Source organism: Motacilla alba, chromosome 14 (genome assembly GCF_015832195.1).
Source record: "Motacilla alba alba isolate MOTALB_02 chromosome 14, Motacilla_alba_V1.0_pri, whole genome shotgun sequence".
NCBI classification, from domain to species: domain Eukaryota; kingdom Metazoa; phylum Chordata; class Aves; order Passeriformes; family Motacillidae; genus Motacilla; species Motacilla alba.
Window position 1 is genome coordinate 15,901,506 of NC_052029.1, and position 27,831 is coordinate 15,929,336.

Sequence of the window (27,831 nt, forward strand, 5' to 3'; positions counted from 1 at the left end):
TTACTTTGTTCTCATTTGTAGCCACAGCCCGGGGAAGGAAAGGGGTTTGCCTCCCTGGGAGCTGCTGTTGCCTCGAGGTGAAGCACAAAAAGGATTGGCCTGGGTCCTCCAGGCAGGTTGTGTTGCCCTTTAACCTCTGCAAAATGAGCATCAAGTTACAAATATATAACTGTGTAAAATACATAATTTTAAATTCTCTATTAGTGACACAGATGCTTATTGAAGCTTACTAAGGGTGTTTTCTGTGTGAAAAGGCAAAAATCCCTCTGTGGTTTGCAGAGCACAGCTAGAGAATGTATTTCCAAAATCTGTGTCTGTCAAGTCTCTGGTTTGTATGCAGAAATGTGAATCTCAGTTTTTATTAATCAGATGTAGGTGCTTAAATTAACTTGCAGAAATTAAACTAACAACTAGACCGGGATATTCTACCAAGTGGGATGTTAGGAGTTCTTATGTGTGGACACAAGTATTGGGGTTTTATAACTTGTCTCTTCAGGAGTCCTGAGTAAATGTTCAAATGATCTTTGGAAGGAACAAAGTGAGCCATGAGTGCAGATGTGCTGTGTATTCAGATTGTCCAAGATCCTGGAAGCTTGTACACTTCTGGAGCTGTTTCTTCTCCTAATGGGAAGCCGGTAATAGGAGAGCTGCTGATATGGGCCAGAAGTGCCCAGGATTTTAACTGTCGTGGGAAAAAAGGCTCTGATGGACTGTGTTAGATTCTGGGAATGCAGAGTGAGTGGGGGGACCTGCTCTGTGTGGGGGGTTCCTCTTGCATACCTGCTGTCAAGGCATGTTCTCTCAAGCCTGTGCTGGATTGGTGCTTTTATCTTGCCTCCGTTTCATTGGATCTGGATTATTTTACCTGTCTTCTATAACAGGTGTTCCTAGAATATTGTGGGAGAGCTGCAAGCTCCACAGCTGAGGTTTCTTGAGTGCTCTTTCCTGTGCTGTGACACTCTGAAACAGAACGCCTGGCAAATGGGGCATACTTACAGGGCAGAATACAAAGAAAATAAACCCACAGTTTGCTCTGAGCTGCTGTGGGGTGGCTCAGTGGTTTCGAGGCAGAATCGTGCTCTGGCACTTCAGCCCCAGGCTGACACCACACCGGAGCCCAGAGCACCTTGAAGCAGGGCCGGTGGTGTAATGAGATTAAGGGCTGGGAGCTGGCTGGATTTGATGGGCTCATCCCTTCAGAGCAGGGCAGGGCTCGTGTGGGGCACAGTGCTGTGTGGAAGCAGTGCACTGGAGATTCCCTGGGCTCTGTGACCTCCTGAGCTGCTTGGTGCAGGTCAGGGATTTGTGTTCTGGGGGAAGCAGGAGATCCAGCAGCAGTGGCTGCTCTGCTACTCTGGAAGTTTCAAGGCTGCTTTCATAGCCAGCTACAGCAATGGCTTGTCCCAAAGTGAGCAAGTGGTGGTGATGAGAACAGAGTTGAATCCTGTCTAGGGAGAACATGTGTTCCAAGGAATTCCCTGTGTTGCTGTGGGGACAGCCTGGCACGCTGGCAGGCATTGCAGCTCTGACCCAACAGCTGCTTAGCGAGGCTTTTCCCTGCCCTGGCACAGCTCGGCTTGCTTTCCCAGCACTCCTGCTGAGCTCTGTACTTCACCTGAGTGAAAAACCTCTCTGAGTGCTCGGAGCTGCCTGGGCAATGCTGGTACATGAAACCGGCAATGACAGCAGGCCAGAAAACAGCATGGGAACTTCTGTCAGTAACTTGTTTATAGCATACAGAAACACAAATTATTAAAACTAGCAGAAATTCTTATAATAGATGCATTAAAAAGTGGGGGGTTTAGATTGCTCATTCAATGTGAAGCAGCACAAAGTTGCCAGCAGATCTGAGCTCTGTGCACTTAGCTGGAAGAAGGTTGTGGACACGAATGCAGTAGTTGATGTCAGATTTCTGTGTCAGTGTGAGGCAGCTGACTAACTAACTAGTTTGCCTCCATTCATGCCTTGAAATACTTCATTATCTGGACTCTTTCAAGCCTATTTTCTTGTAGGATAAACAAGCAAGTTTTTCTTGTAGAATAAACAGCAGGTTTTAGACTGTTGTGTCTCTTCTGCTCTAAGCTTTCGTATCCAGATCTTTCTTTGGTTCTACAGTCATTTTGGGTTAGTTGGGTGCTTTTAATCACAGCTCAGATTGAGACACTCCAGTAGCCAGTTCCCAGCCATCACTGGTGGTGAAACGAGTTCGTGCTCTATGGGAGTGGGAATGAACCATGCTGCTGCCTGCAGCTTTGAGCCTCTCTGTTGGAGCTCTGCTTGCGCATGTGTGGGCAGGAGCTGTGTGGAGCTGGCCTCACTGCTCACCCTGAGCTGTGGAGTCGTGGACAGACAGTGACGGGCACAAGGAGAAACAGCTGCTCTGGGCTTCTAGAACTGCAGCTGGTGCCATCTTCCAGGTGTTTGTCTCAGCCTCAGCTCTGCTGGAGCTCCTTCTCCATCAGAAAGCCCCGGTGTGGCCTCTGACAGGTGGCTGTGTGAGGAGCAGAGCTCCAGGGCTTGTGTCAGGATGTGACTTCTGTGAGAGCTGCTGTTGCTGTCACTGCTAGTCCTTTCACCCACAGCTTTAAACTGCTCTGCAGTCCAGAGGAGTCTCACTGTTTGCTTCCCTGGGGGGACAATCAGGAATTAGTTTCAGCTAAATGATTTCTCAGTTTTCTGAAGAAATGTTCTGTTAGTTGGAAATAGAAGTAAAATTTTAATTTCATGGTTGAAGTGATGTCTTCTGCTAGGTATGTTTTGGCCTAAGGGAGGTTCCTGCCTGTAGGAATAATATACTGAAAAATGGAGCATAAATTGTGAGATACTTGTATTTTGTGTGTGATCACTGAGCAAACTCATCCTGACCAAGCTTGAGTAGACACATAACAGCTCTGGGTTTCAGACCAGCGCTCTGATTCAGTCTGCAGAGGTGAGGGACTGGAATAACTAACACTGCAGGCACATCACAGGGAAGGGCTTCTCCTGGTGCTTTACAATATTTAGCCATATCCAGCCTGTGTAAGTTCCAGATAAAAACCATTCTTCTGGAGAGGGCTTTGCATTTGAAGTTTATTCAAAGTGGTTCAAAGAGAAGTGGATTTTTGTTTGTGCCTTATGTAAAAGGTCAGGGGGCTTTTCTTCTTGGACAACCAGCACAGTGCAGGCCCAGGCAGAGCAGGGGTGGCTCCAGGCACGTTCTGGTTTCCAGAGGCTTTTCAAGGCTGCCTTCAGGAGTCATTTTGTTTGAGTCTCTCTTCTCTCCAGAGAGTGAGTGGAAAGAACTTGTGCCCCTTTGGTTAATTCAGACTGGATGGTGAGCTTAAGGGGGGAGCTACCACTTTATCTTGGGCCCCTTCTGTCCTGCTTGTGAGAGCAGGCTCAGAAACCGCCACGGCTTTGTGCTCCGAATCCAGTGCCGTCAGTTTCAGTTGCATTTCTCCTCAGGCCCTGAGCAGCTGCCCAGCCTGGCTGGGGATGGTGCAGCTCCAAGCACAGAGCTGGTGCCTCTGCTGTTGTGTCAGGCCTGAGCAGGGCAGCAGAGGGGAGTCAGGTGTACCTCACACGCTGAAACACTGCTGCAGAGTTTCCCTGCTTTAGCTCGTGCCTGCTTTGTTCAGGACAAGCAGTCGCAGACTTTACAGTCTGTTTTGTGCAGGTGAGGCTCAGCTTTGGTTTGTTTTTCGCCAGAGATCTCTTGGTTTCGTAGCCAGACAGAAGCAAAACCAGCTTAAAACAGATCAGGGAAAAACCTCATGTGTTATCAGACTCTGCTTTAGTGTAATTTGAAACTATTTTGCTCCTGGCATTCAAACTAACTTTAAAAACTGAAAATGACTTTGCTGCTCGTGCTTGATAATCAAACCTGAAGATTCCTTGACAGGTGCTGCTGGTGTGTTGAGAGGATGAAAGCTTGATGTTATGTATAAAATTTTGCTTTTAGATCTGTAAAGGGATTCTTGAAAGTGCTCTGTAATTACATATTAAATGCATTCTTACAAATTGACTCATGTTTTTTCTGTATTGATGTTGTTTCCAGAATACACCGATGATAGTGCTCTGATTCCCAAGAACTCCTCGGTGATTGTGAGGAGAATCCCCATTGGAGGAGTTAAAGCTACCAGCAAAACATACGTTATGTGAGTACTGCAAGCATTCTCTTCCTGGGGGGTCAGCGTGCCCACCTTGTTAGTGACAGCACTCGCAGAGGCACTCAGGCTGTGACTTGCTCGTTCAAACTGCTGCTGGTGTTTGTTGTCAGGGGGAGCTTTCAATGTGTCTGTCCCAAAGGAGACGTAGGTGTTGGTGTTCAGACACCAGCACTGGTAACTTTATAGATGATTCTGTTGAGTTTGGTTTGGAGTTTATTTTTCTGAGATTCAAATTTTCTGAGATTCCTGTTTCCTCTACATGGGGAGATTCCTTGTAATATGTGTCTGCCTTTTAACAAAGGCAGGTACACGTTGTAGTGTGAACTTAGCATTTGTTCACGTCTCAGAAGAGTTTGATTCTGGGTGTTGGACTGTCACCTGCACTCGGGGGAGGTGGGGCAGGATATGACAGGTATTTTTCTGCCTCAGACCTAGGGGAGTTGTATAGTAGTTGTAGAGGAAAGACCAAGGGTTGCCAGCTGGTGAACCATGCAAACAAGGAGTTTCATTCCTAAGTGATTCCTGTGCATTTCCTAAACACACAGTATCTGTTTGAGGCAAGAGAAAAAGAGCCATACCCTAGAGGGTACTGGCCTTTGTGCAAGTACCATGAGGAAACAGTTAATCCTGTCCAAAGTCAAACCTCAGCAGCACTTTAGCACGTTACCAAAGGTACTGGTTACCTTTCTGAGTGTCTGAACCCGAGCTGGGATCTGTGCTCCATGTTTTAGTTCTGTATTTCTGAGGTTTACACCTGATTCTCTGTCCTTAGTATTGATTAAAATCACAGACAGTCAAATGCAATCCTGACTCCAGGATTTTGGCTGCATTGATGTTTTCATGCAGTCCAGATCTATAGTAGCTACAGCAGCTCTGTTGGAATGGGCATGCTTTTCAACCTCCTTAAAGCCATGCCTCTTCACCACCAGCAGGAGATATTATTAGCTTGTGGTTTTGCCATGTCTTTGTAATGTTGGTTCTCAAGAAAGTACCCTGAGGAGTTACAGTGTGTCTTGAACAAACAATACAGCAACATCCTGGTACCCATGAGCCATTTGCAAGCAAAAAGCCCCGAATGGATGTGCCTCTGCATGTAACCTTGGGGCACTTACTGCAGGAGTTGGTGCAGTGCTTCCCGGCTCTCCCTCGGGATTCTGCCCCCACAGCTTTGTGCCTGTAAACACAGCCTTGCTCTGGGGCTGGTTTCAGCTGAGCGCTGTCCTGCCAGTGCCCCTCGCCTGGTGCTGTAAAGCCCCCAGAGAATCAGGGCTGGCACCAAAGATTCTGTCAGTGTGGTGTGCGGGGATCAGCAGAGAACAGCCCTGCTGTGCTAGAGCTGAGAATGAGCCAGGCCGATGAGCCTCCTGCTCCCCAGCTGGACGCACTGCAGAAAGCACCGTAGGTGGTTAATGTTTGAGGACGGGGAGTGTCTGCTGGAATGGTGAGAGGCCTTCAGAAAGGCATTACTCTCCTTGCAGTAAATGGCTGGAGCAGCTATTGTGTGGTAATCCAAAGTATTTCCTTGTCCTTCCTCACCTTCGGGAGGTGTAATTGGGAGCCTGGGGGTGTTTGGCAGTGGCAGGAAGCTGAGACTCTCCATTGGCATGTGAATTCCCCAGCAGCCTTTGCATTGCTTCTGCTCATGGGGCTCTTTGGATGATGCGTGGATTGTTTGTTAGCTCTCTCAGTGGCTGCATGTGTGGTTCATGGTGAGGAGCATGCAGGTCCAGACCACCGAGTATGTGGAATCTCAGCAAGTTTTCAAATGTAATACATATTTCCTAAAATATTGTAACGTATTCAAGATTATCTTATAGCAAATTCTGGCAATTAAGACCTTTTTTTTTGTCACAGGACTCCTAAATCGCACAAAATCCTAGAAACTACTTTCAGGTGACATTTCTACTACTACTTTTAGTCAATATAGCATATGTAACATGTTTAATATTTTGGCACTTTGATGGCTAAATATAGTAGATCTCTGAACACAGTGCTTGGGTTTCCACAAAGCATCACTGTTCTAGCACTGTTCAGCGCTGCTGGCGCTGTTGTGTTGCCCCTTTGTCACGTGACTGTGTTTTTCACTTGAGCAGACTTGCACTTGTAGATTGTCACTGTCCTTTCGCAGCAGCTGAAGCCCCGTACCTGGTACCGTGAGCCTTACCAGGGATGTCCATGCTGGCCAAAGCTGCCCCGTGCTTTGGTGATTGATTATTTGAGAACACACAACTCTAGTACAAACTTCATGGATTTGATACTTAGAGAGCAGAGACAAAATGTCTCATGACTTCCTCTTGCACTGTTGTGTTCTAGATCTGTAAGTCTTGAGTAATTTGTGACAATGTAGAAATGTGATTTTGGGGAGGTTTTAGTTGCACCAAATGTACCAAGAGAGGACAGTTTATGTTACAAATAAATGTCAATGTTCACTAGAGTGTTGGAGCATAATGTGATGTTCAGGTTCTGGAATCTTTGTGTCGGGTACAAGTGATTTGTTTTAAATTCTGATCACCTTTATTTCTTCTTCTAGAAGTCGAAGTGAGCCAGTGAGTGGAACATCAAAAGCAGTATGTAAAAACACAATCTCACACTTTTTTTCCTACACACTGCACTTAGTTCTAAACAATGCAGCCTTTTATTAATTTGCTAAACGTTAACTTAATATATTTTCCAGTAAAACCTAGTGTATGTTGTAAATACATTGTATTTGATTCAGCATAGTAAAAACTGGGTAATGCCATCATTTGCAGAGTTCTGATGTGAATATTGGTATTTGTGCCTAGTAATGCATTGTATTTCATATTGAATATGCCAGAAGCTCTCCTGTATGACTCTGTGTTGTACAGATAATGTATGATCGTTTCCAGATCCTGTAGGCTCGAGGTTTGCACACTGAACATGGTGCCATGTTCTACATCTGTCTGTCTATAGCTAGTGATATATATGTTTGTATAGGTTGTTGTGTGCTTTTTGTTTCTTGCAATAAAAACTGTTTGGAGTGTATTTTTTGCCATTTTCACATTGTATCACTTAGCTTTTGTTTTTAAATACCTTTTTTTTGCCTAACGGTTTTTGAAAATGTTATCAAAAACCACTGAGAAATCATTATTGTGAAACTTGGTGCTGTTCCTTACTTTTGACTCGGGGGTTCAAACAAATACCAAACCCAGCATATCCCAGGTGTTTTCAGGACAGTTCTGTGCAGCTAAATAATTCCTTCTTATGTCCTTAAATATTTGGGTGTTTGTTCCTGAAACTGTGTAATTGAAGTGATATTGTGTGGGCCCCCCTGAGTACAGAAATGTCTTTAATAGCCTGCCGTGAATTTCAATATCGCTGCTACAGAGTGGTATTCTAAAGTTCTGCATTCGATCTCTCCCCTTTAATCTGGTAAAACACTTCAGTTCAACAGTTTGTCTGCAAATGACAATATGTAACACAAATTTTGGCACCAAGTTAGAGCCTGGGGCATTCGGGAGTGAAATCCCTGTCACTTTTCTTAACTTCTGCCTGCAGCACACTTTTGGGTCTGGGTGACTCCAGGGCTGGCTGCTGCTGTAACTCCCGAAGGTTAAGCCTTTCTTTAGTATACCACCACTTGGAATTCACATTTGGGAAGGGGGCAGCATTTTCCTTCAGGGTTGCAAACACTTGTACTGCTGCTGACATAATCCCACACGGAAGCCCGTGCCTGGCGATGGGCTAGATCTTGGTGTGCCACTTGGGTCAGTGCTGTGTGCAACTGTGCTTTTCCAATAGTCCTTAGAGTATCAAAGTACTATTCGGTGGGGTTTATTTTTTATCTTTATTTTGAGTATAACTGCTTCTCCTTCACTAGACTGGTGTGAGGCATTACACTAACCCTGGATCATTGGTTCTGATCGCTTAATCAGCTATTAGGATAACAACCTAGAAATTCCTGAACTCTGGGGCTGTGTTCTGGGAAGAATACAGCCTCTGGTTCCCATGGAAACAATCAACTTCAAATTGCAAACTTACTGTGCGTAGGTCTAAAACCACTAAATGTACCATCCGTAATTCTGTTGCTGATCGATTGCAATTCCTTTTGGAGATGAATGCCTCTCATTGCGAGTTGGAGTTAGTTGCACTGGCCCAGTGACCCTAGCAGTTAATGTAATGCATTTATGTAAACCACGGTTATAGTATTTGATCTAATTCAGATGGGTTTTTATTTCTTGAAAACAGTTCTTTTTCTTTTTGTTTACTAGCGTGTGTATAAACACAAACCACATGTTCATAAATAAAGTTAACATTCTTTTAGCCTCGTGTGTTCCCTGGCATGTCTGTATTACATTGCTCAGTAGCATCTTACCATAAGCTAACATAGATGTGTCAAAAAGAAAAAAGGAGAAATCCCAGAGTGGGAGGGAAAACAGTGTGAGTGAGAACTAACAGCAGGAAAGGAAAAGCAAAGCCATTCCCTGGTGTGCTCTGACTGTCCCTGGTCTGGGAGGGTGGAAGCCTTGCACCCCTCTGTACAGGCCCTCTCTCACTGGAAAAGCCCTGCAGCCTCAGCAGCTTCTGGGGCTAGAGACACAAAGAGTTTATGCTTAAAGCTTACTCAGGTCTTGGTGTGGGGGGATTGTTTGCCTTTTTTTTTTTTTAAACACAAATATTTCTGTATGTATTTCAGAGAGGAAGATGGGGCTTGTGCAGTTGAAGTAAACCACTAGGAGTCTTGTCAGTTATTGGTGGAGAGTAAAGCTGCAAAGTTAAAATCAGTTCTCTTTTTTTCATGGATCCACAAAAGCTTCTTCCTTTTAGTATTTTTTCATTGTCATACTGTTGTGCCAGCTGCCCTCCCAGCCTTGGCCCGGCTGAAGGCAGGGTGTGGGCCTTGCTGTGTAGGCTCGGTGCCTGGGGCTCCTGGGAGGCTGCAGAGGGGCCGAGCTGTGCTCGTGGGGTCAGTGCTGTGGGCACAGCTGGAGCCTCCCTGGCTGACCCTCTGTAGCCAGGCTGGCTTTGGGGAAAGCCCTGCCCTTTCAGTGTAGCACTCCAGCAGGGACATCAGCCTTTTCCTCCTCTTTTCTCTCCTCTTGCCCACTTGGCTTCCTGTTGGTTTCTGTTCAGTCTGCTGCACCACATGGGGGTTAAAACATCAGCTGTTGAGTTTAGGGTTTGGGGGTTACTTTTTCTAGGTTGTTTTGTTTTTTTTTACAATACTTCTGCAGTGTTATCTTAGAGTTGCCTGCAGATTCATGGAGATGTTGTTTCTACTTGACTGTTTTGAGGGACTGGCAGGAAATACTTTAGTAGAAATCTAAAAGGAAAAAAATTGACAAAAACGTAGGATGGTTGAAGGGTGGCCATGGGCAAATGCACTGATGAGTAGATTAACTATCTGTTTGCTGCTTCTGGTAGCTGTTCAGTATCACCTCCTTTAAGAAATTAGACTGTTGCCTGCAGGCTGTATAATAGCAGCTTCCTGAAGAAATAGAAGAATTAATAATTTATTAACTCTTTGTGCTTCAGTTCCTGGTCAGTACTAGACCATTTAACATCAGAGCTTCCTTGATTTTTTGTTTGTTTCTGAAAAAACACAAAATTATAGCTGTGCTTGCCCTGAGAGAACGCTGGTCTGCTTTTTCACGTGTAAAAGAGGGGCATATGGAGCATGAAGCTTCAAAAGCTTGTGCAGACCTCCTTTTGAACAGAACTAGGTACAAAACATTCTGGAAGGAAGGAGAGGTGAAACTTGTGGTACAGCTTGCAGTGGAATGAAGGTCTTTTTGTCTAGATCTCTGTGTTCCTCTTCAAAGACACTTTAGTCTCAAAGCCTCAAGAGCTCTTTAGTCAGTCATGCAGGAATGCTGTGTGTACTTTCCTGAAAACACAGAACAGGAACAGCTTAGTGCTGTGAGGAATCATCTTGTGCATGGAAATGCTTTTTCCCAGTCTGCTAAAACTGTTCCCTCGAATTCTCCACTACATTAGGTTGTAAAGGACAAGACCTTTTTTAAGGAAAGGTTTTAATCTCTTTGCTGACCTGTTTAGTGACTTCTTGGAGAGCTGTTCAGTTTTCATTGTAGAATTTTATTCTACATTTTTGAGCAAGTTAGAGGTAAAAAGCAGTGATTCAGGTATCTTTCTGGTACTGTTGCTAGCTCAGGTGCTGCTCGTGGCATGATAAAATTCAATATACTGCAGAAGGAACTAGATGGAGTTAACCTTTTTACTTGTGGCAAAACCGCTCTTCAGCACTAGTTGTCTAGCTTCTAGCCCGAGGATGTCATTCCTGAGAGCTGTTCCATAGGCAGCTGGGAGGAGAGAAATGGAGACAAAAATTCCAGGCTTGTGCTCTGAATCCATGTTTTTATCATCAAGAGTATGCTTTGCACTTTCCTTTGTTCATTTGACACTGGGCTGCTATTAAAGATCGGGTTTGGTCTGATTGCAAGGAATCACCTAAATTCTCACTGATTTGGGTGGTAAGGCCTGTGGCCTAGTAACATCCATGAAATCAGTCTTTCAGTTTTTATAGTCTACTGTCATTAGAAACACCTTGATAGAAATGGTTTGAGCAGTTGGTTTTTCTCCAGACGAAGCGGCAGGTTGTGGCTGCTGTTCTAGATTGGCTGTGATTGGGGTTTAGTTGGGTACTGACAGGAGGGGCAGAGTGTGTGTTTTGGGGCTGCTGGGGGTGGCCTTTGTTCCGACAGGCAGGTGTGGGTTCACAGAATCATCACTGTGTGCATACAGGAATGAGGCATTCACTGATCCATTTGCAAACTACACTAATACTATCTTACCTGGAGCGATACTTCTTCCTCAATTAAACCTAAATATTTTTAAATCCTTTTTAGCTGAAAATTGACAGCTTCCCATTACCCTTTTGAAACAGGTCCCTCTCTGAGATATTCTGAGCAATAAGTAGATCTCCAGTGGGGTGGGGTATTTTAATTTCTTCTCATAATCACGTAGATACTCTTAAGCCATCATAGATTTGGACTTTGTTTTGAGTAAATACAAGTTACACTGGGTTGGGATTTCCTTTGGGTGACACTCAGGGGGATGTAGTGCAGGCATTCAGACTGTAGTAGAGGTTAACTGTTGTTGTGTTTTGACTGTAGAACTTGAATATGTGTTTAATTTTTTGTGAACAGATTGATGACTCTTCTGCATCTATTTCTCTGGCCCAGCTTACTAAGGTATATATATATATATATATATTCTTGTCAAATGCTTAAAAAGTGTTTGCTTCCTATTTTTAAATTGATACTGTGACCTACAGGTGAATAACTGTTGTAATTGAAAGCCCCCTTTAATTTTTATTAACTTTAAGTATTAATTTTAACTTTAAAATGTGTGTATATTTTGATACTATCCTGTAAAGAGTAGTTCCCAGTTTGGGAAGATAGAAGGGGAGTACCTTATCAGCCTCAGCATAATGTTGCAGTATTACTCATCCTCAAGACACAAAGAAGAAGCTCTTCAGAAGCTGTTTTACCGTTTTTCATACGTTTCATTAATTTTGCGTTGGAAACTAACCCAGTTTGTACAGAAGAATTTAATTGGCTGTAAGTTACGGACATTCCAGGGGGGTGTGACCAGCCACAGGAGAAGCGGTTCTGTACCATGGACAATTGCATGGCCATTTTTGAATCCCTAGTCATAGTTACAGACCCATTCTCTGAATGCTGCACAGTTCCATAGATTGTGGGATCTATACAGTGGACAACCCGAGCTAATTTGTTTGAACGCAGACTGTGTAAATTGTGTAAATGTACCTCATTGTTTATAGGAATATACCAATGTGTATGTGTGGCATCTGAGCAGCTGTGACCTTTTGAAACTGTTGTAATGCCATGTTTTGCTCGGGAACTGCTTGCATTTTTGCTCACCAATGTGTAATTTGTCTGGGAAAGCACTAGTGACTGCACTGTGTGGACAGGCGAGTGCTCCACCACCAGTCCCTAAAGCTGCAGGCAGTAGAGTAGGCAGGGCCTGAGGCAGAGCAGCTAGTTCTTTGTCATCAAGATAAAGGCTGCAGTTCGTTTCTAGTAAAAAGAAATCTCTTCCCGCTGGTAACTTTTCCCCTCTTCGCTACAGAAATTAAATTGTGTACATTTGGCCAAAAAACCCCCATTATATCTAAATATCTGTAGTTTGGAAGGTAGCCACCCGAAGAATTCATCCCCATTAGTGCTGTCCCTAAATGTGTCCTCGGGTCTGTAACCTCATGTGAAGTTTTACTCTAAAGTGTGCAAAGCTGTCCAAGGGGTGGGGGTACACGTCTAAGCTTTTGAGGACATTTAAGTAGTTCAGAAAAATGCAGGAAAGTGACACCAAGTGGCTCAGCACTGTTACTCCCTCTAATGGCTCTAGTGCAGCCCGGCTCAGCACGGAGGCAATGTGTTAACAGTTCTCTGGTGATTATTACTATGTATGAAATGCCATATTTGAATTTTGGTCTATTCCTACTAATGTTTTGTGGCTTTTGGATGTGTTTTGTAAACCGTTTGGGTTCAAACAAATTAGTCAAGTATTATCTGTAAAGCTTTCTGTAACTGTGAATGGAAATGATTTCATAGTTGGCGATCCGGATTCTGTTACTGTGGAGAAACTGTGTATATGAAACAACCATTTAATAAAATGTTGAAACTAGTTGGTTGCTTTTGTGAATGAATGCATACAAAACCAAACCATGAGTGCTTGAGCTGAGTGATAGGTGCTTGAAGGCCCAAGTCATTTACAGTCACTCCCTTAGACCCTGCTTGTATCTGGACTAGTGTGTAATAAAAACATTTGAACAAATATGACTTAAAAAACAGCTAACTGCAGTAATTTGAAGGCCTAGTTGTGCAGAAGGTTTATATTACAATTTGTGTGTTAAAAGGACATAGTCAACTGGAAAAAAACCTGAGATAGTCTTCACTGTAGTTAAATCAGTTCACAGGAAGAAGTTAGGAGGGGAAACATGCAGTTTGCACTGCCTGCAGCTCCTGCTGGGCAAATCTCTGCTGAAAAGAATTTCGCCTTGCTGAGGGATTGTAAAATCCTTTGGTCCTTTTGGTACTTGTGTGTCTGGAGCTGAGTTTCAGCAGACAAACCTAACTGCCCCACCTCTGCAGTTCTGTGTCCTTTTAATACCACAAAATGTAAATAATGCTGCTTGTATCCATCTTAATTCCTTGTCCAGTGGAGAGCTTCTCCTGAATATAGTCTGGAGCTTAAAAATCAGCATAAAAATACTGGATATTGTTGTTTATCTACACATAGCTTCAGTCATCTGAAGGAAATTGGATTGGTTACACAAGTCTTGCTGTAAGGTACAAACAGAGCCTAAGGTTTGAGTGCCCAAGAGTGCTCTTTTCGAGGAGGTTCTCAGGCACATAAACATCATGTCATGGCATAAGGACTCCCCAGACCATCTTCAGCACAAATCTGTTTGGTATAAGCAGCTGCTCTCATGCAAGCTCAGCTAGTGTAGTGCTGCTCTTTACAGGATTGAATGAGTGGTGTTGTCTTGGGCTGCATGGGCTTAAATGTGTTTCTAATGTGTGTGTCAAATAATTACCTGTTGCACAGACTGCCAATCTGGCTGAAGCCAATGCTTCCGAGGAGGATAAAATAAAAGCTATGATGACACAGTCTGGCCATGAATATGATCCAGTCAAGTAAGTGTTGCTAACGTGAAACTTGTTCTTTGAAGTTGATGTAAAAAACTGTAGAGATGGTTTCTTTTAAAGAGAGACACATGAATCTCTTTTCCTTTTTTTCCCCAAAAACTTGCAGTTACATGAAGAAACCCGTGGGGCCACCTCCACCCTCCTACACCTGTTTTCGCTGTGGCAAACCTGGGCACTACATAAAGAACTGTCCAACGAACGGGGTAAGACTTGGGGGACTTGGGGGGTGCTCAGTTTTTAATTTTTATCTGGAGAGTTGCATAACAAACGTGGATACTCACAGTAAGAATTGTGGCTTTTGGTGTGAAATACGGAGGTTACGTGGCAGTGTTGCAAAACCCTTTGGGTTTAAGAACAACTTGGAATTGTAAAATTTTCTTCTCACTTGGTCAGAGGCACTAAATATTCCCATAGATCTTTCTCTGTGGACCCCTGTGCTTCATATATCTCAAAACAAGTTCCTCCAAGCCCTGAGTCCAGCTCCCTCTGAATTGCCCTTTGGAGGAGGAGCCAGTTTGGGGGGTTTCACCCTTAAGGAACGTGTAGTTAAGCCAGAGAATGTCAGTGAGTTCAAAACGTTGTTCCAGCCTCTGGAGCACCCTGGCTGCATTCGTTTAGGGAAAAGAGTATTTTAGTCCAACAACCCTTACACTAGCTGAGAGGAGAGGGTTAAAGGTTTTTGTGCTTAAAATTGTCATTGAATTCTCATTTTTGGTGTGGGTCTTGAACTACATCTGCCTTTCTTAACAGGACAAAAATTTTGAGTCTGTTCCCAGAATTAAAAAAAGCACAGGAATTCCAAGAAGTTTTATGATGGAGGTGAAGGACCCCAACACAAAGGGTGCCATGCTGACCAACACTGGGAAATATGCAATTCCAACCATAGATGCGTAAGTATGGGATTGGTTGGACTGCCCCCAAAAGGGAATGAGAGAAACCAGGTGGAAATGCACGAGTGGCAGTGCAGCCACATGGGCCAGCAGCTGGACTTGTGGGGAGGAGGCATTGGCACTGGATCTCAACTTCAAGTCCATGCTGCTGCCTGACACTGAAGTGGGGGTCCTGCTGCTCACACCCCTGGGAGCTGGTTAAACGTGGGGTGTGCTGAGACAATTTCTGCAGAACGTTTCAGCAGCATTTGTAGTGGGGTTTGTTCTCTCTGGGAGCTGCTTTTGCTTCAGTTTGTCTTTCCAAGATTTCATGTAAAATGTAATAAAGCAGCTGTTGGGCTGCAGCTCCCTCCCTCAGATATGAAGCAGGCTTAGGTTTTCCTGTTGCTATAAACTAGGAAAACACTTGTGTGTGCTGAGCACAGTGGCTGTTCTAAAATACTCTTGGTAGCCCTTCTGGTTTTCTACCTGGATGTCCTTTTTTGGAAGCTGTAACACAGACTTCTTTCTGTTGGAAAATGTCATTACTGGGAGAGCAGCTTTATCCTGAGCCTCCAATTTCCATTTGACCTCTGGCAAAGGAGAGCTGGGATTCATGTCACCTGATATGAGCTGTCAAATGTTTTTCTAGTCTGAACTGATTTCTTAGCTGATCCAATGAACTGGATAGTTCTGCAGGAGAATTCCTCCCTCCTTCTTCTTGTGTTAGGGCGATGGGAAAGTAGTTCAAACTAAACAGCTGTGTTTAGGAAGGCCAGTGGAGAGAGAGAATACCACATATTATCTTTCTTTGATAAAGAAAAAGCTTTCTTTAAAGCTTGGAAGAGTTTTCCCTTTAACTTCTTTGTTTTGCTTTCCCCTACTCTACTTCCAGGGAAGCTTATGCTATAGGAAAGAAGGAGAAGCCTCCCTTCCTACCTGAGGAGCCATCCTCCTCCTCAGAAGAGGATGATCCTATTCCAGATGAGCTGTTGTGTCTCATTTGTAAGGATATAATGACGGATGCGGTTGTTATTCCCTGCTGTGGAAACAGTTACTGTGATGAATGTAAGTGTTACTGGCAAATTTGTTAATTCCACACATCAAATTTGATCTTCTGAGAGCAGAAATAGGAGATAAGGAAATTGCTGTGTTAGTTCTGTTGAATACTTCAGCATGTTGGGAGCAGGGAAAGATTCTTCTTGTGTAGATGGTGAAAAAAGGCAGAAAGCTTTTTTCCCTCCTTAAGTTTCTAGTTAAATCCTCTTTACCTGCAGAAGGAAGAGGATGAGGGGAGTGCATATTAGTGCAAGTAGTTACACTATTAGATATAGAATGCATTTATTTTGTCCACAGCCCTTTCCCTCACACAGAATTATGTCTCCAACTTTGGGCACTTACTGTGGACTACAGAGACCTGGTATTGAGGCATTTCATCCACATGCTTCCCTAGAGCTGGTTAAAACCTCAGAAATCAAACCTCATGGTTTGTTGAAAGGTGTTTTATTCATTAACATGGAATGGCTTTTTGCTGTGCTGGAGTGGAAGAGAGACCAGTTGAGCTGTCACATGCCGGTCTGCTCTGCATCTTTACGTATTACCACAGTGAAATACCAACCCTCTCCTGTATGCTGGAAATTGTTGTAGAACTTCAGAGTGGTTTGGGTTGGCCTTCTGCTGGCCCAGGTTGCTCCAAGCCCCATCCAAACTGGTCTTGAACACTTCCAGGGATGCCACAGCTTCTCTGGGCAACCTGTTCCTCTGCCAGTTTTTTCCACTATAGAACATTAACAGCTTCATGCTTTTCATGCAAGGTCATATTTCCTCGTTAATCATATGCTTGTTTTTGTAATTAATGAGAACCAAAAAAGTTGACTTAGTTTGGCTATAAACTACTTTAATATTCTAATTATTCTCAGGTATTAGAACAGCACTGCTGGAGTCTGAGGAACACACATGCCCTACCTGCCATCAGACAGATGTTTCTCCTGATGCTTTAATTGCCAACAAGTTTCTGCGCCAGGTAATGTGGTGACTTTAGCCTGAACTCTTTGTTCGAAAAATTGATTTGTAAAGAGCTGAAAGGGATGAAAATATTTAGATCTCCTTAAGCAAGGCTGAACTCAGCAAAGCTAAGTTTACTTTTCAAATACATGATCAGTTTTTACAGAAACCTACTGCTCATTAGAAACAATCTGACAAATTCAGGACACGCTTGTGTTTAATGGGATGTCCTCACTTTCAAGCTGGGTGTTTACAGCAAAGTACTTTTAATGCAGAGACTCTGAGGTACCAGTCATTGATACCAGAGTTCCATAGAACGTGTTCACAGCTGTGTGTTAGCTGGCTTAGGATTAACAGCACTTACAGGAACACACAGTGATTTTCCTGTAGGCACGCTCTTGTTCATATTTCTACAGAAGTTTATTATCACCTTTTCAAACGTGTTTCCCTACCTCTAGGCTGTCAACAACTTCAAAAATGAAACCGGTTACACAAAAAGGCTGCGTAAGATTCAGCAGCAGCAGCAGCAACAGCAGCAGCAGCAGCTGCCGCCGCCACCGCCGCCGCCCCTGATGCGGCAGACGATCACGCGCACCCTGCAGCCGCTGATGCGGCCGGCCATGGCCCGCCAGCAGGACCCGCTCATGATCCCGCTGGCCTCCCTGGCCTCCCGCTCCGCCCTCTCCTCCCTGGGCCCCGGGCCGTCCATGGCAGCTGGGCTGCCCGTCAACCCCTCTTCGGTGGTTGTCTCCGATCTCCCTCCAGCCGTGTCCCTCTCTCTCCGTGGGGAAAAGCCGGATGGACCTTTTCGGTAAGGAGATCTGGAGGTAGCAGCAATGCAGAAGAAATCAAAATGCTTAGGTTAGATTTTTCTTGAGCTTTGCAGCTAGCACCCTAGGTATCATTGGTGACAGCTGTAGGTCATTGTGGAAGTTGTTCTGGTTTTACTTGGAATGAGGGCACTTCAGTAAGTAGAACATGTACCTCATGCAAGAATTGTCTTGGCAGTATTTCTGTTTGGTTCCCCTAGCAGTCATTCAGCGCAGGTTTGCCCTGAAGGAGGGACTGGTTTTGATATGAAGTGGCCAGCCATTCCCAGTATAGTCATTTATTTCCATCAGACCTTAGTGTCTCAATAATTTCTCCTTTATTACTGAGGAAATAATATTTTCATGCAAAAATCTGTTACCCGTGTTTAGGGTTACATCCTTTAATCCTGCTGCCTTGGATGCACAGAACCAGTGTGTCCAGAGAGCTGCCAGGCTCAGCTGTGCCATCAGTACAAGGATCACGATTCAAAGGAGCACAGAAACATTTTCAAATGGAATTTCAGTTCTTGCATCTTCCAGAGTTGAGGTTCTGCAAAGATTATATGGATTCTCATCCTTTCAAGTGCTGCTTAATCAAATATTTTTACAGAGAGCTTCCTCTCTAAATGCCAACATCCAAACAGACTCCTCAGCAGTGCTTCCTCTGGAGCCTGCCAACTTCACAGGTGTAAATCTGGTGAAGATTATTTTTAAATGTTTTTTTATTTAGTGAAATCAGCCTTTTCTCACCTTGGACTTTGTATTTAAAAATACTTATTATATTTCACTCCAGAGCAGTGTTTCAATAATAAAAATGTGTTGTTTTTGTAGGGATGCCGATGCTGTTTTGCCTCCTGCTCTGATGACTGCTGCTGAGCTTTCCAAATCTTCCCCTTTGTCAATCAGCAGTTTGTTGGAAGAGAAGGTAAATTTTATTTCAACACATACAATGGTTCTTATGTTCTAGTAGAGCTTATTTTGTGACTGTTTGCATTTATTCCCAAGGGCTATCAGGTTCCTGTGCTGAGACAACCAGCGATACCAAGTCTTCTGGGCCCTCAAGGACAATCAATACCTACAACTGGTAAGAAACTAGAACTTTAGAATTTCATGGAAGAAGTTGTCTTCAGATAAACTTACTGGGATTTTTTTCTTCCTGTCCCCGCTGCGAAAGGTCATCCAATGAGAGCTGGTGCACTTCGCAGGCCAGGCTGGGAGCTGTAAGTATTCAACAGAAATTGAATGTATTACTAGTTGTAACTGGTTGTAAATTAATCTGTAATACATCACTTAGACAACAGCTGATTTATAATGAAATAATAGTTGTGGAGAATTCAAGTGGTAATTAATTTTCAAGTGGCTTCATTTAAATTAACTTTAGCAAAGGGGACCTGTGCTTACAGTAAGATTATTGAAAAATAAAACTCCAGTACATAATTGAAAAGAAGATTCTGAATAATGAGCACTTTTTGGGAAGCCTAAATTACATATAAAAATTAAATGTAATTAAAAGATCAAATGGAAAAGCACCCTTTTGATTGCTGACTGAATAGGGCTGAAGAAATTGATTTCCCAATAGAAATCACCCTCCAACATTCTTTCTTTAACAACTTAGTTGATACTGACTGAGCAAATTATTGAAAAATTAGAGGCTGTTATTTTTGTGCCAGTTTCGTATTTCTGCAGTTTAGTCATCTCAAAGTGCCAAGCTGCTTTTTCTCATTAGAGAGAGGAGCCTGTTCGTCTGTTATCGCAGTCAGATTAGTCCTTCATTTGTTAGAGACTGGTTACAGCCAGGCTGTAAGGGTCATTGTTTTTTATAAAGTCTGAAAGATAAATCAAAACAAAATCCAGCATCCATCCCCCAGATTACCTAAAATCTCAAATCCAGTAAACAAGAAAAAAACAATTCAGGGACAAGAGCAGGCCAATGCATGGTGAGGCAGGAGCTCGGGAAACAAATGTGGGAGAGGTTAGGAGAGTTCTGAGAGGTGAGTTAATTCCTGCGCAGTGCTCGGAAGCCCGGGAGTGCAGAGCTCCAGGTGTGTCCAGGAGGGGCGGAGGAGCAGCGGGTGCTTGGCTCGTGGGAGATGGGGGTCTCGTGGCAGCCTCGCCCGCAGTCCCAAAGCTGAGTGTAAGGAGAGAAGGCTGAGGGAGCTGCTGGGGCGAGGATGTGCGAGGCGAGTCCGAGGCTCCAGGACTGAGTGTAGTCTCGAGCGAACAGAGAGCCGGAGACCAGTGAGAACCAGGAGTGCTCCCGCCGTGCTGCCGCTTCGCTTTCCTCTGTACGCTCAGGGCAGGCTGTGACAAACAGTGACACGTGTTTTTGGGTTTCTTTAAAGTTCAAATCGAGGACGCCCGCACAGTGACCGTGCCCAAAGGACTCAGGCCCCATCACTGCCAGCATCAGCACCAGTCTTTGTGCCTGTGCCTCCACCTCCCTTGTATCCTCCACCACCCCATGCTCTTCCTCTTCCTCCGGGGGTACCACCACCACAGTTTCCTCCTCAGTTTCCACCTGGGCAGCCTCCATCCGCTGGGTACACTGTCCCCCCTCCCGGATATCCCCCAGCTCCTGCAAACATGTCATCAGCTTGGGTCCCAACAGCAGTGCCAGCGGCTCATTCAAACACCATCCCAACGACACAAGCACCTCCTCTCTCTAGGGAGGAGTTTTACAGAGAGCAACGGAGGCTTAAAGAGGAGTAAGTATTTGGCTCGCTAACGTTGCCTTGTTTTCATGTCTGTATCGGGGGAGCGTATTGGACTGCGGTTACACTAAAGTGCATCCGACCTAGCAAAAGTGACGTAGTGTTTCTTCCAATATACTTTTTCATCGCAGATGGTAAATATGCAAAGCTAAACCAAGACAAATGTAATTCTAGAACTTTTCCTAAAACTTGTAGGAACTGTTTTTGCTTAAATAGGATGTTCACCTTTTGCATTGCATGCAGTAAACATTTTCTCATATTGGCCATGTTTTGTTTCTTGATGTCTTTTGTAATAAAGGTCAAACTATAATTGTAATAAAGGTCAAACTTATTTTAACAGGGAAAAGAAAAAGTCCAAACTTGATGAGTTTACAAATGATTTTGCTAAGGAATTGATGGAATATAAAAAGATTCAAAAGGAGCGTAGGCGTTCGTTTTCCAGGTAACTGCTTTACATGTCCGTAATGGAGAAGCAGATTGTCTAGAGGAATCAGGAGGAGTTCCACTCCACCTCCCTGTCGTTAGATGGATTGGATGATTGAGGGATGAGCAGTGACAGGAGTGTCATATGCGAGTTACTGGCTCCAGTGTGGCAGAGATTGCAGGTGACTGAATTAGGATTGGGCAGCAGGCACTAAGGAGCGCTAAGCATCTGTCTTGCTAAGGTGTCTCTGCAGTGGTATCCTTCACTGCCTGACAGCCCTGAGGAGGCCAGGAACAGAATAGCTGTAAGGGCTGGATTTTCAGCGTCTCGCTATTCTGATTGTAACCGAGCAGTCCAAGCAGTTTGGAGGAGATAGGTGAGAGAAATCGTCCTCATTTCTCCTTTTGACCATCTCATGTGGATACATGAGATGTTTGAACCTGGACTGCAGACTGGGGGCTTTCACTTGTAGGGTAACATTGTTAAATTTTTCGTGGGAATTTAAAGCTCAGACTTACTTGTGAAGAAATCTGAAATTGGTGAGGGACTTGGAGAGGAGGAATGATGCTAATGAACATATGAATCATGTGAAATGATTCATTAAAAAAACTGTAGAAGGAAAACCTGAGGGTAGCTGCTGTTTTCTGTCCCCAAAAATCCCTTGGGCAGAAGCAGTTGTTAGCAGTGCTGTCAGGAGCTTTCCCAGAGTCATGGCACTGGGGCATGTGACTAGAGACTGAGGTTAGAAGCTTTTAGATGGGATTTTTCTTGCAATGCAGTCACTTGCCTTGGTTAGAGCTGAAGGGATGTGCAGGACATTTTTGAGACACCTGCCTGGCAGTGTGAATTCCACAGGCCTGTCTGTAGGTCCTTTGCAGTATGAGGATCGTGCATCTTGTCCAAATTCCCCAAAAAAAGGGTGCAGTTAATGGACCGAGCTGGTATTTTGACATTGGGCTTTGCTGTCTTCAGGTTATGTGGTGTTTTCTCGGTGTGATTCTGCACTGTAGCCACTCAGATTTGCTCTTTTTTCATCTTACTGCAGCAAAAATGATTTGCACTGCATGTGGTTGCCGAGTAGTGACAAATGTGCGTGTTCCCGTACCAGCAGAGGCCAGTGTAACCACCTGAAATCTGTCCGTAGCTCTGGTAGCTCATGTGATAGAGTGAGTGGAAGTAGACTGACCCTTCTGTGTGCTCTGACACTAACAAAGCAGCAGCTGTTCTGTCTTGTGAGCAGAAACTTTTACGTGTTATCAAGTTCTTCAATTTGCAGTAGCTTTATGTCAGCAGCTGAAAGAAGCTTTGACATAAGCATGTGGAGAGGAAAGAAAAAATAAATGTGGGAGGAGAAGATTTGAGGAGAAAGACTGTTTGGAATTAACTTCATCTGGTTTTTTTGTTGTGTTTTTTTAAGGTCCAAGTCTCCCTATAGCGCTTCATCTTACTCTAGAAGCTCATACACCTACTCCAAGTCGCGCTCAGGTTCGTCGCGCTCCCGCTCCTACTCGCGCTCCTTCAGCCGCTCCCACTCCCGCTCCTACTCGCGGTCGCCGCCCTATCAGAGACGAGGCAAAGGGAAGAGCCGGAACTACCGCTCGCGCTCGCGCTCCCACGGCTATCACCGCTCCCGCTCCCGCTCGCCCCCCTACAGGCGCTACCACTCCCGCTCCAGGTCTCCGGTGTTCCGGGGCCAGTCCCCCACCAAACGGACGGTGCCGCAGGGCGAGGCCGAGCGCGAGTACTTCAACCGCTACCGAGAGGTGCCCCCGTACGACATGAAGGCTTACTACGGCCGCTCGGTGGACTTCAGAGACCCCTTTGAGAAGGAGAGATACAGAGAGTGGGAGAGGAACTACAGAGAGTGGTACGAGAAGTTTTACAAGGGCTATGCCGTGGGCGCTCAGCCGCGGCCTCCGGTGAGCAGAGAGAACTTCTCTCCAGAACGGTTCGGCCCACCTGGGACCAGACGAGAGAATTCGCCGTATGCTCGGGGACGGAGGGAGGAGTATGCTGCTGGGCAGAGCCACAGGAATCGTAATGTAGCTGGAAACTACCCTGAAAAGCCCGGGAGAGAGAGCCATGGCATCAAAGATCCTACAAAATCAAAAGAGAAGGAGGTGGAAAATCCACTGGGAGATGGCAAAGGCAATAAGCATAAAAAACACCGGAAGAGAAGAAAAGGGGATGAGAATGAAGGATTTCCCAACGTCGAGCTGTTAGAAGGGGCAAGAAAACCAAGAGAGCCAGTTCCAGCAGAAGATGCTAAAACAGACTCTCTGTTCATGCTGCCAAGCAGGGATGATGCCACCCCTGTAAGGGATGAGCCCATGGAAGCGGATTCCATTGCTTTCAAGCCGGTGTCTGAAAAGGAGAAAAAAGAGAAGGATAAGCCAAAAGCAAAGGTTGAGAAAACAAAGCGGAAAGTAGAAGTGGCATCTGCTCCCAAGAAAGACAGCGTAGCAAAACCAGCTAAAACTTCCCAGGAAAAGGCGGACCCCGATCGCGAAAAATCTCCTCGAACAGAACCTCCTGTGAAAAAAGTCAAGGAAGAGCTGCCAAAGACAGACAGTGTTAAATCCTCTTCCTCTCAGAAGGATGAGAAGGCTCTTGGTACACCACGGAAGGCTCATCCCAAAGTGACGAAGGATCACCCAGAAACCAGACCAGCCAAGGAGGAGAAGGCAAAGAAAGAACATCCTAAGGAAGCCAAGGCAGAGAAGCCCTCCAGCAAGGAGGAGAAGTCAAAGAAACCTGCTGAGAAAAGCAAACTTTCTGATGCCAAACTTGAGAAAAGGAAAAGAAAAGCAGAGGAAAAGGCTGATAAAGAACATGAGGCCACTTCTGCAAAGGCCTATAAACCTGAAACTGCAGAATTGAAAACATCACCCAAGGGGAAGGCTGAGCCCGAGGGGGAGAAAGGAGAGCGGACGCCGGAAAAGGATAAAGCTGCTTTTCTTAACAACCCGTCCAAAAAGATTAAACTTAACCGAGAAACTGGAAAAAAGATTGTGAGTGGAGAAAACGTGCCACCTGGAAAAGAAGGTGTGGAGAAACCTGAGCCCAGCAGCAGCAAAGTTAAAGCGGAAAAGACAAAGGGAAAAGCAAGGAGGAAAGTGACGGCAGCTGATGGCGCTAGCTCGACTCTTGTGGATTACACCAGGTACCTCAGGCAGTTCTTTTCCTTTTCTTTCTTTCCTCCTCCCCCCCTCCCATTCTTTATGGTGCTTAAGGAAAGGAACTGCTAAATTTGTGCTAAACAAGGGAATAATCCATGATCTTTCTTATGAGACTGCTTGGGTCAAACTCAGCTGTTGTTAAGGAAAACGAGCAGTTTGAACTGCACAGGAAGCTGGTATGGTTCATTCATTGGTGATGCAAACTCAAAACATTTAAGACATTTGTTGAAGACTTTAGATAGTGTCTTGGTTATCTAAAAAGCTTTTAAAAAGTCCATTTTTCTAAGGAAGAGCTGGGGCACAAGGATAAAACTTTGCCTGTCTGTACCTCTCCATAATTGCTTGCTTTCATGTTGAAAGAAGAATGGATATCTAATTTATCTGCCATTGGGAGAAATAGGACATGAAGGAATTACCAGATCAGACAGTCCCCAATCTGATAATCTTGTGTCTTTGTTAATTAAATATATAGTAGCAAGATACTAAATTAATTGATTGCTCATAATCTCAGCCAGTGGACTCAGCCTTTCTCTTGTCTGTTCCCTTAATTGAACATCCTTGAGGAAAATGCTGAGGCTTTAGAATTGAAACACAAGCCAGTTTATAAAATGTTCCCAAAACTGGCTGTTTGTGCATCCCATTACTAATGTCCGTGTTTTTCCTCCCAGCACGAGTTCCACTGGGGGAAGCCCTGTCAGGAAGCCTGAGGAGAAGCCAGACACCAAACGAACTGTCATTAAGACCCTGGAGGAGTATAACAATGACATAACAGCCCCTGCTGAGGATGTCATTATCATGATCCAGGTCCCTCAGTCCAAGTGGGATAAAGATGACTTTGAGTCTGAAGAGGAAGACATCAAATCCACCACCCAGGTGCCCCCAAGTGTAGGAAAACCCGCCAGTGTTATCAAACCTGTGAGTGCAAAGGCAGCAAACCCCCTCAAACACACTGAAAAGGAGACAGAGCCTCTGGAGAAAATACAGAAAGCTGCAAAAGAGGCAAGTTATGAAAGCACCCAACATGATGCCAAGAGTTCAAAAAGTTCCGTGTCGAGTGAAAAAGGTAAAACCAAAGACCGGGATCATTCTTTGTCAGACAAGGACAGTTCTGAGAAGAGGAAGAGCAGTGTTCAGCCAGAAAAAGAGCACTCGGAACGCACAGCTGACCAAGGAAATGGAAAAACTGTATCTCAGTCTTCTAAAGACAGCAGATCTTCAGAGAAGCATGAGAGTGGCCGTGGCTCCGCTGCGAAGGACTTCACTCCCAACCGAGACAAGAAGTCTGACCACGATGGCAGCAGGGAGCATTCGAGTTCCAAGCGCAGAGACGAGAAGAGTGAGTCGGCACGGAGGAAAGACTCCCCATCCCGGATCAGAGACTCCACAGCAGCACAGAAGAGCAAACCCAGAGAGGAGCGCGTGGAGGCGCCCAAAAAGGGCCCCGCGGAGGCCAAGAGGAGCAGCTACAGCCCCCCGCGGGAGCGCAAGCCCGCCGAGCACAAAGCTGCGCACGACCCCAAGCGCCCCGCTGAGGAGCACAAACCCCCAGATAAAAACGCGGGCAAAGAGAAGGAGAAAGAGAAGGAGAAGGAGAAGCACGTACCAGAAGTCAAGAGCAATAAGGAGAAAGAGGCAGGTGGGAATAAGCCACCGGTGAAGCAGGACTCGCCAGAAGTTAAAGCGGAGAAGGAGAGCGTGGCGGGCCAGGGCGACAAAGGCGCGGCGAAGCCAAAGCCGCCGGCGAGCAGCAGCGCCGCGCGCCTCTCGTCCGACCTCACCCGCGAGACCGACGAGGCCGCCTTCGTGCCAGACTACAACGAGAGCGACAGCGAGAGCAACGTGTCTGCAAAGGACGAGGAGGCTGCCGGGAAAACCCCCAAAGAGGCCAAGGAGAAGGCTGGGGATAAGGCGAAGGAGGAGGCGGCGGCCCCGGCTCCCGCCGAGCAGCCGGAGGCGGGCAGGAGCCAGAGCCAGAGCAGCCCCAGCGTCAGCCGCAGCCGCAGCCACAGCCCCTCCGAGAGCCAGACGCGGAGCCACAGCAGCAGTGCCAGCTCAGGGGAGAGCCAGGACAGCAAGAAAAAGAAAAAGAAGAAAGAGAAGAAGAAGCACAAGAAGCACAAGAAACATAAGAAGCATAAGAAACACGTGGGAAATGAAACAGAATTGGAAAAGAGCCAAAAACACAAACACAAGAAGAAAAAATCGAAGAAAAGCAAAGATAAAGAGAAAGACGACCAAAAAGTGAAATCTGTCACGACATAAACCGACAGATAATGAAAAAATGACTTAATTACTAAGTCATCTGTATGATCTTTGTTAAAATGTAAACGATTCAAGCGTTGTAAATAATGACATGAAAGACCCTGTGCTGCACTTAAAATATTGCTGCTTGATTATTTGATTTTTACATCAGAGCTTTATAAAAGTGAACATTTTGTACAGAATTGTGAGTTGTGACCATGTAACATGAAAGGTTTTGCTGGGGCATCTTCTTTTTAACCACCATTAATTATTTTGGGTGGAGTTTACTGTACTGTGAAGATTTTCACATTCGGGTTTTTTTTAATTGCCTGGCAGAAGCAGCTGGTACCAGTTACCAAATACCAGCAGATAAAATGCAGAATACATTACAGCCCTGTTATGTCACTTTTTGATTACAATAAAAAAGTTTTCAGTAAATGACCCAATATGAGATTTGCAGTGGGGGTTGCACATGGGCAGGGAGCGTCCCAAGCCTTCCCATTCCTGGAAGTGTCCGAGGCCAGGTTGGGCAGGGCTTGGAGCAGCCTGGTGTAGTGGAAGGTGTCCCTGCCTGTGGCAGAGAGGTGGGCCTGGGTGGGCTTTATGGTCCTTCAACCCAAACCATTCCAGGATTCTAACAGTAGTGACAGAGGAAAAGCGTGGTGGGAGCTATAGTGTGGGAAAAGTAACTTACAGAGTGGTTTGAATTTGGGAAAACTGGCAGGACCTGCCCTGATGGAGGGTGAGGAGGTGCTGGGGTGGGGTGTGCTGCTCCGTGTGCCAAGGAGCTAGGGGTTTGTGGGGTGGAACATGGGATGTGGCCCCAGAGCTGCAGCCCCTCTCGGCGCTGGCCCTGGCTGCTTCAGGTAACGTCACACACGAAGCTGCCACATGGCTGCTTTCCTCTGGTTTGTTTGGAAGGCTGGTGTCCTTTGGGGCTGGAGCTCTTCTGTGGTCATTGGGGTCCCTTCCAGCCAAAACCAGCCTGGGATCTGGCAGCACACGTTTGCACACAGGCTTAAACTGCCTGTAATTTGCGTTTTCTCTCCCAGTGCTGCTCACCAGGTGTTGATGTTTTAAACAGAACTGTTAGGTCGGTGTGGGACATGGCAGTGACACCTGACAGCCCTGAGCCCTCTGTGATGTGTGGGGCTCAGAAGGGCAGGACAGGGAAGCCTGGAAAGGCTCTGAGCACTGACAGGAGGTAGAAAATGGAAGTCATTAGCTGGACAGTTTTAACGAGGAGGTGGCAGTGGGGGTGTTGCTCAGCCATCAAAGGCAGCACGGGGGAATGGGTGTCGCTGAGGCCACGATATCCCGGGCTCTCCTCCTCCTCCTCGTCCGTGGAAACGCCCCCGCGAGCTCTGCCAGCGCCCGTGCCTGTGAGAGGTTAAATGAGAGTTGAGTAATTAGCGATGGGGCGTTGAGGGGCGAAATTCCTCGGGTTTCTTTTCCGTCAGCTCGGCTGTCATGCGTCCCGGGCTGGGGACGCGGCCGGGGCAGCTCGGGCCGGGCACCCTCCGAGGGGCCGGGACGGGACGAGGCTTCGCGGGCGTCTGTCCATCCGCTCCGGGTGTTTGTGTGCGTGTGCGCACGCCGGGCTGCCGTCACCCTTTTGTGAGCGAAATGGCTGTTTGCTAGCAGCGAGCGGGGGCTCCTTGCCAAGCAGCCTAATTAACAGTAAGCATATGCAGATTCGCCTTGTTTTCAGCTAATGACAGCTGCGAACAGTCATTTGTCGGGCTCGCTGGCGCTGGGTTGGTGACACGAGGCCGGCGCTGACCGAGCGATCCGGC

At 45.7% G+C, this 27,831-nt stretch overlaps 1 protein-coding gene across 9 annotated transcripts in view; it reads left to right on the forward strand.

Moving 5' to 3' along the window:
* RBBP6 (RB binding protein 6, ubiquitin ligase) overlaps positions 1-26,476 on the forward strand; it is a 28,131-nt gene extending 1,655 nt beyond the window's left edge. Inside the window, exons 2-18 of one of the 9 annotated variants that reach the window (XM_038151062.1) lie at positions 4,037-4,136; positions 6,003-6,041; positions 6,679-6,715; positions 11,273-11,317; positions 13,698-13,786; positions 13,905-14,001; positions 14,549-14,688; positions 15,563-15,735; positions 16,587-16,690; positions 17,130-17,482; positions 18,312-18,405; positions 18,486-18,564; positions 18,655-18,700; positions 19,823-20,185; positions 20,532-20,633; positions 22,033-23,778; positions 24,463-26,476. In XM_038151062.1, coding sequence (XP_038006990.1) covers positions 4,037-4,136; positions 6,003-6,041; positions 6,679-6,715; positions 11,273-11,317; positions 13,698-13,786; positions 13,905-14,001; positions 14,549-14,688; positions 15,563-15,735; positions 16,587-16,690; positions 17,130-17,482; positions 18,312-18,405; positions 18,486-18,564; positions 18,655-18,700; positions 19,823-20,185; positions 20,532-20,633; positions 22,033-23,778; positions 24,463-26,056 — 5,201 coding nt within the window. In that variant the 3' untranslated portion in view covers positions 26,057-26,476. Of the gene's footprint in view, positions 1-4,036; positions 4,137-6,002; positions 6,042-6,678; positions 6,716-11,272; positions 11,318-13,697; positions 13,787-13,904; positions 14,002-14,548; positions 14,689-15,562; positions 15,736-16,586; positions 16,691-17,129; positions 17,483-18,311; positions 18,406-18,485; positions 18,565-18,654; positions 18,701-19,822; positions 20,186-20,531; positions 20,634-22,032; positions 23,779-24,462 lie in introns of those variants that run through there. The other 8 variants (XM_038151066.1, XM_038151064.1, XM_038151063.1 and 5 more) reach the window with 8 other exon arrangements.
* Positions 26,477-27,831: the final 1,355 nt, after the last annotated feature.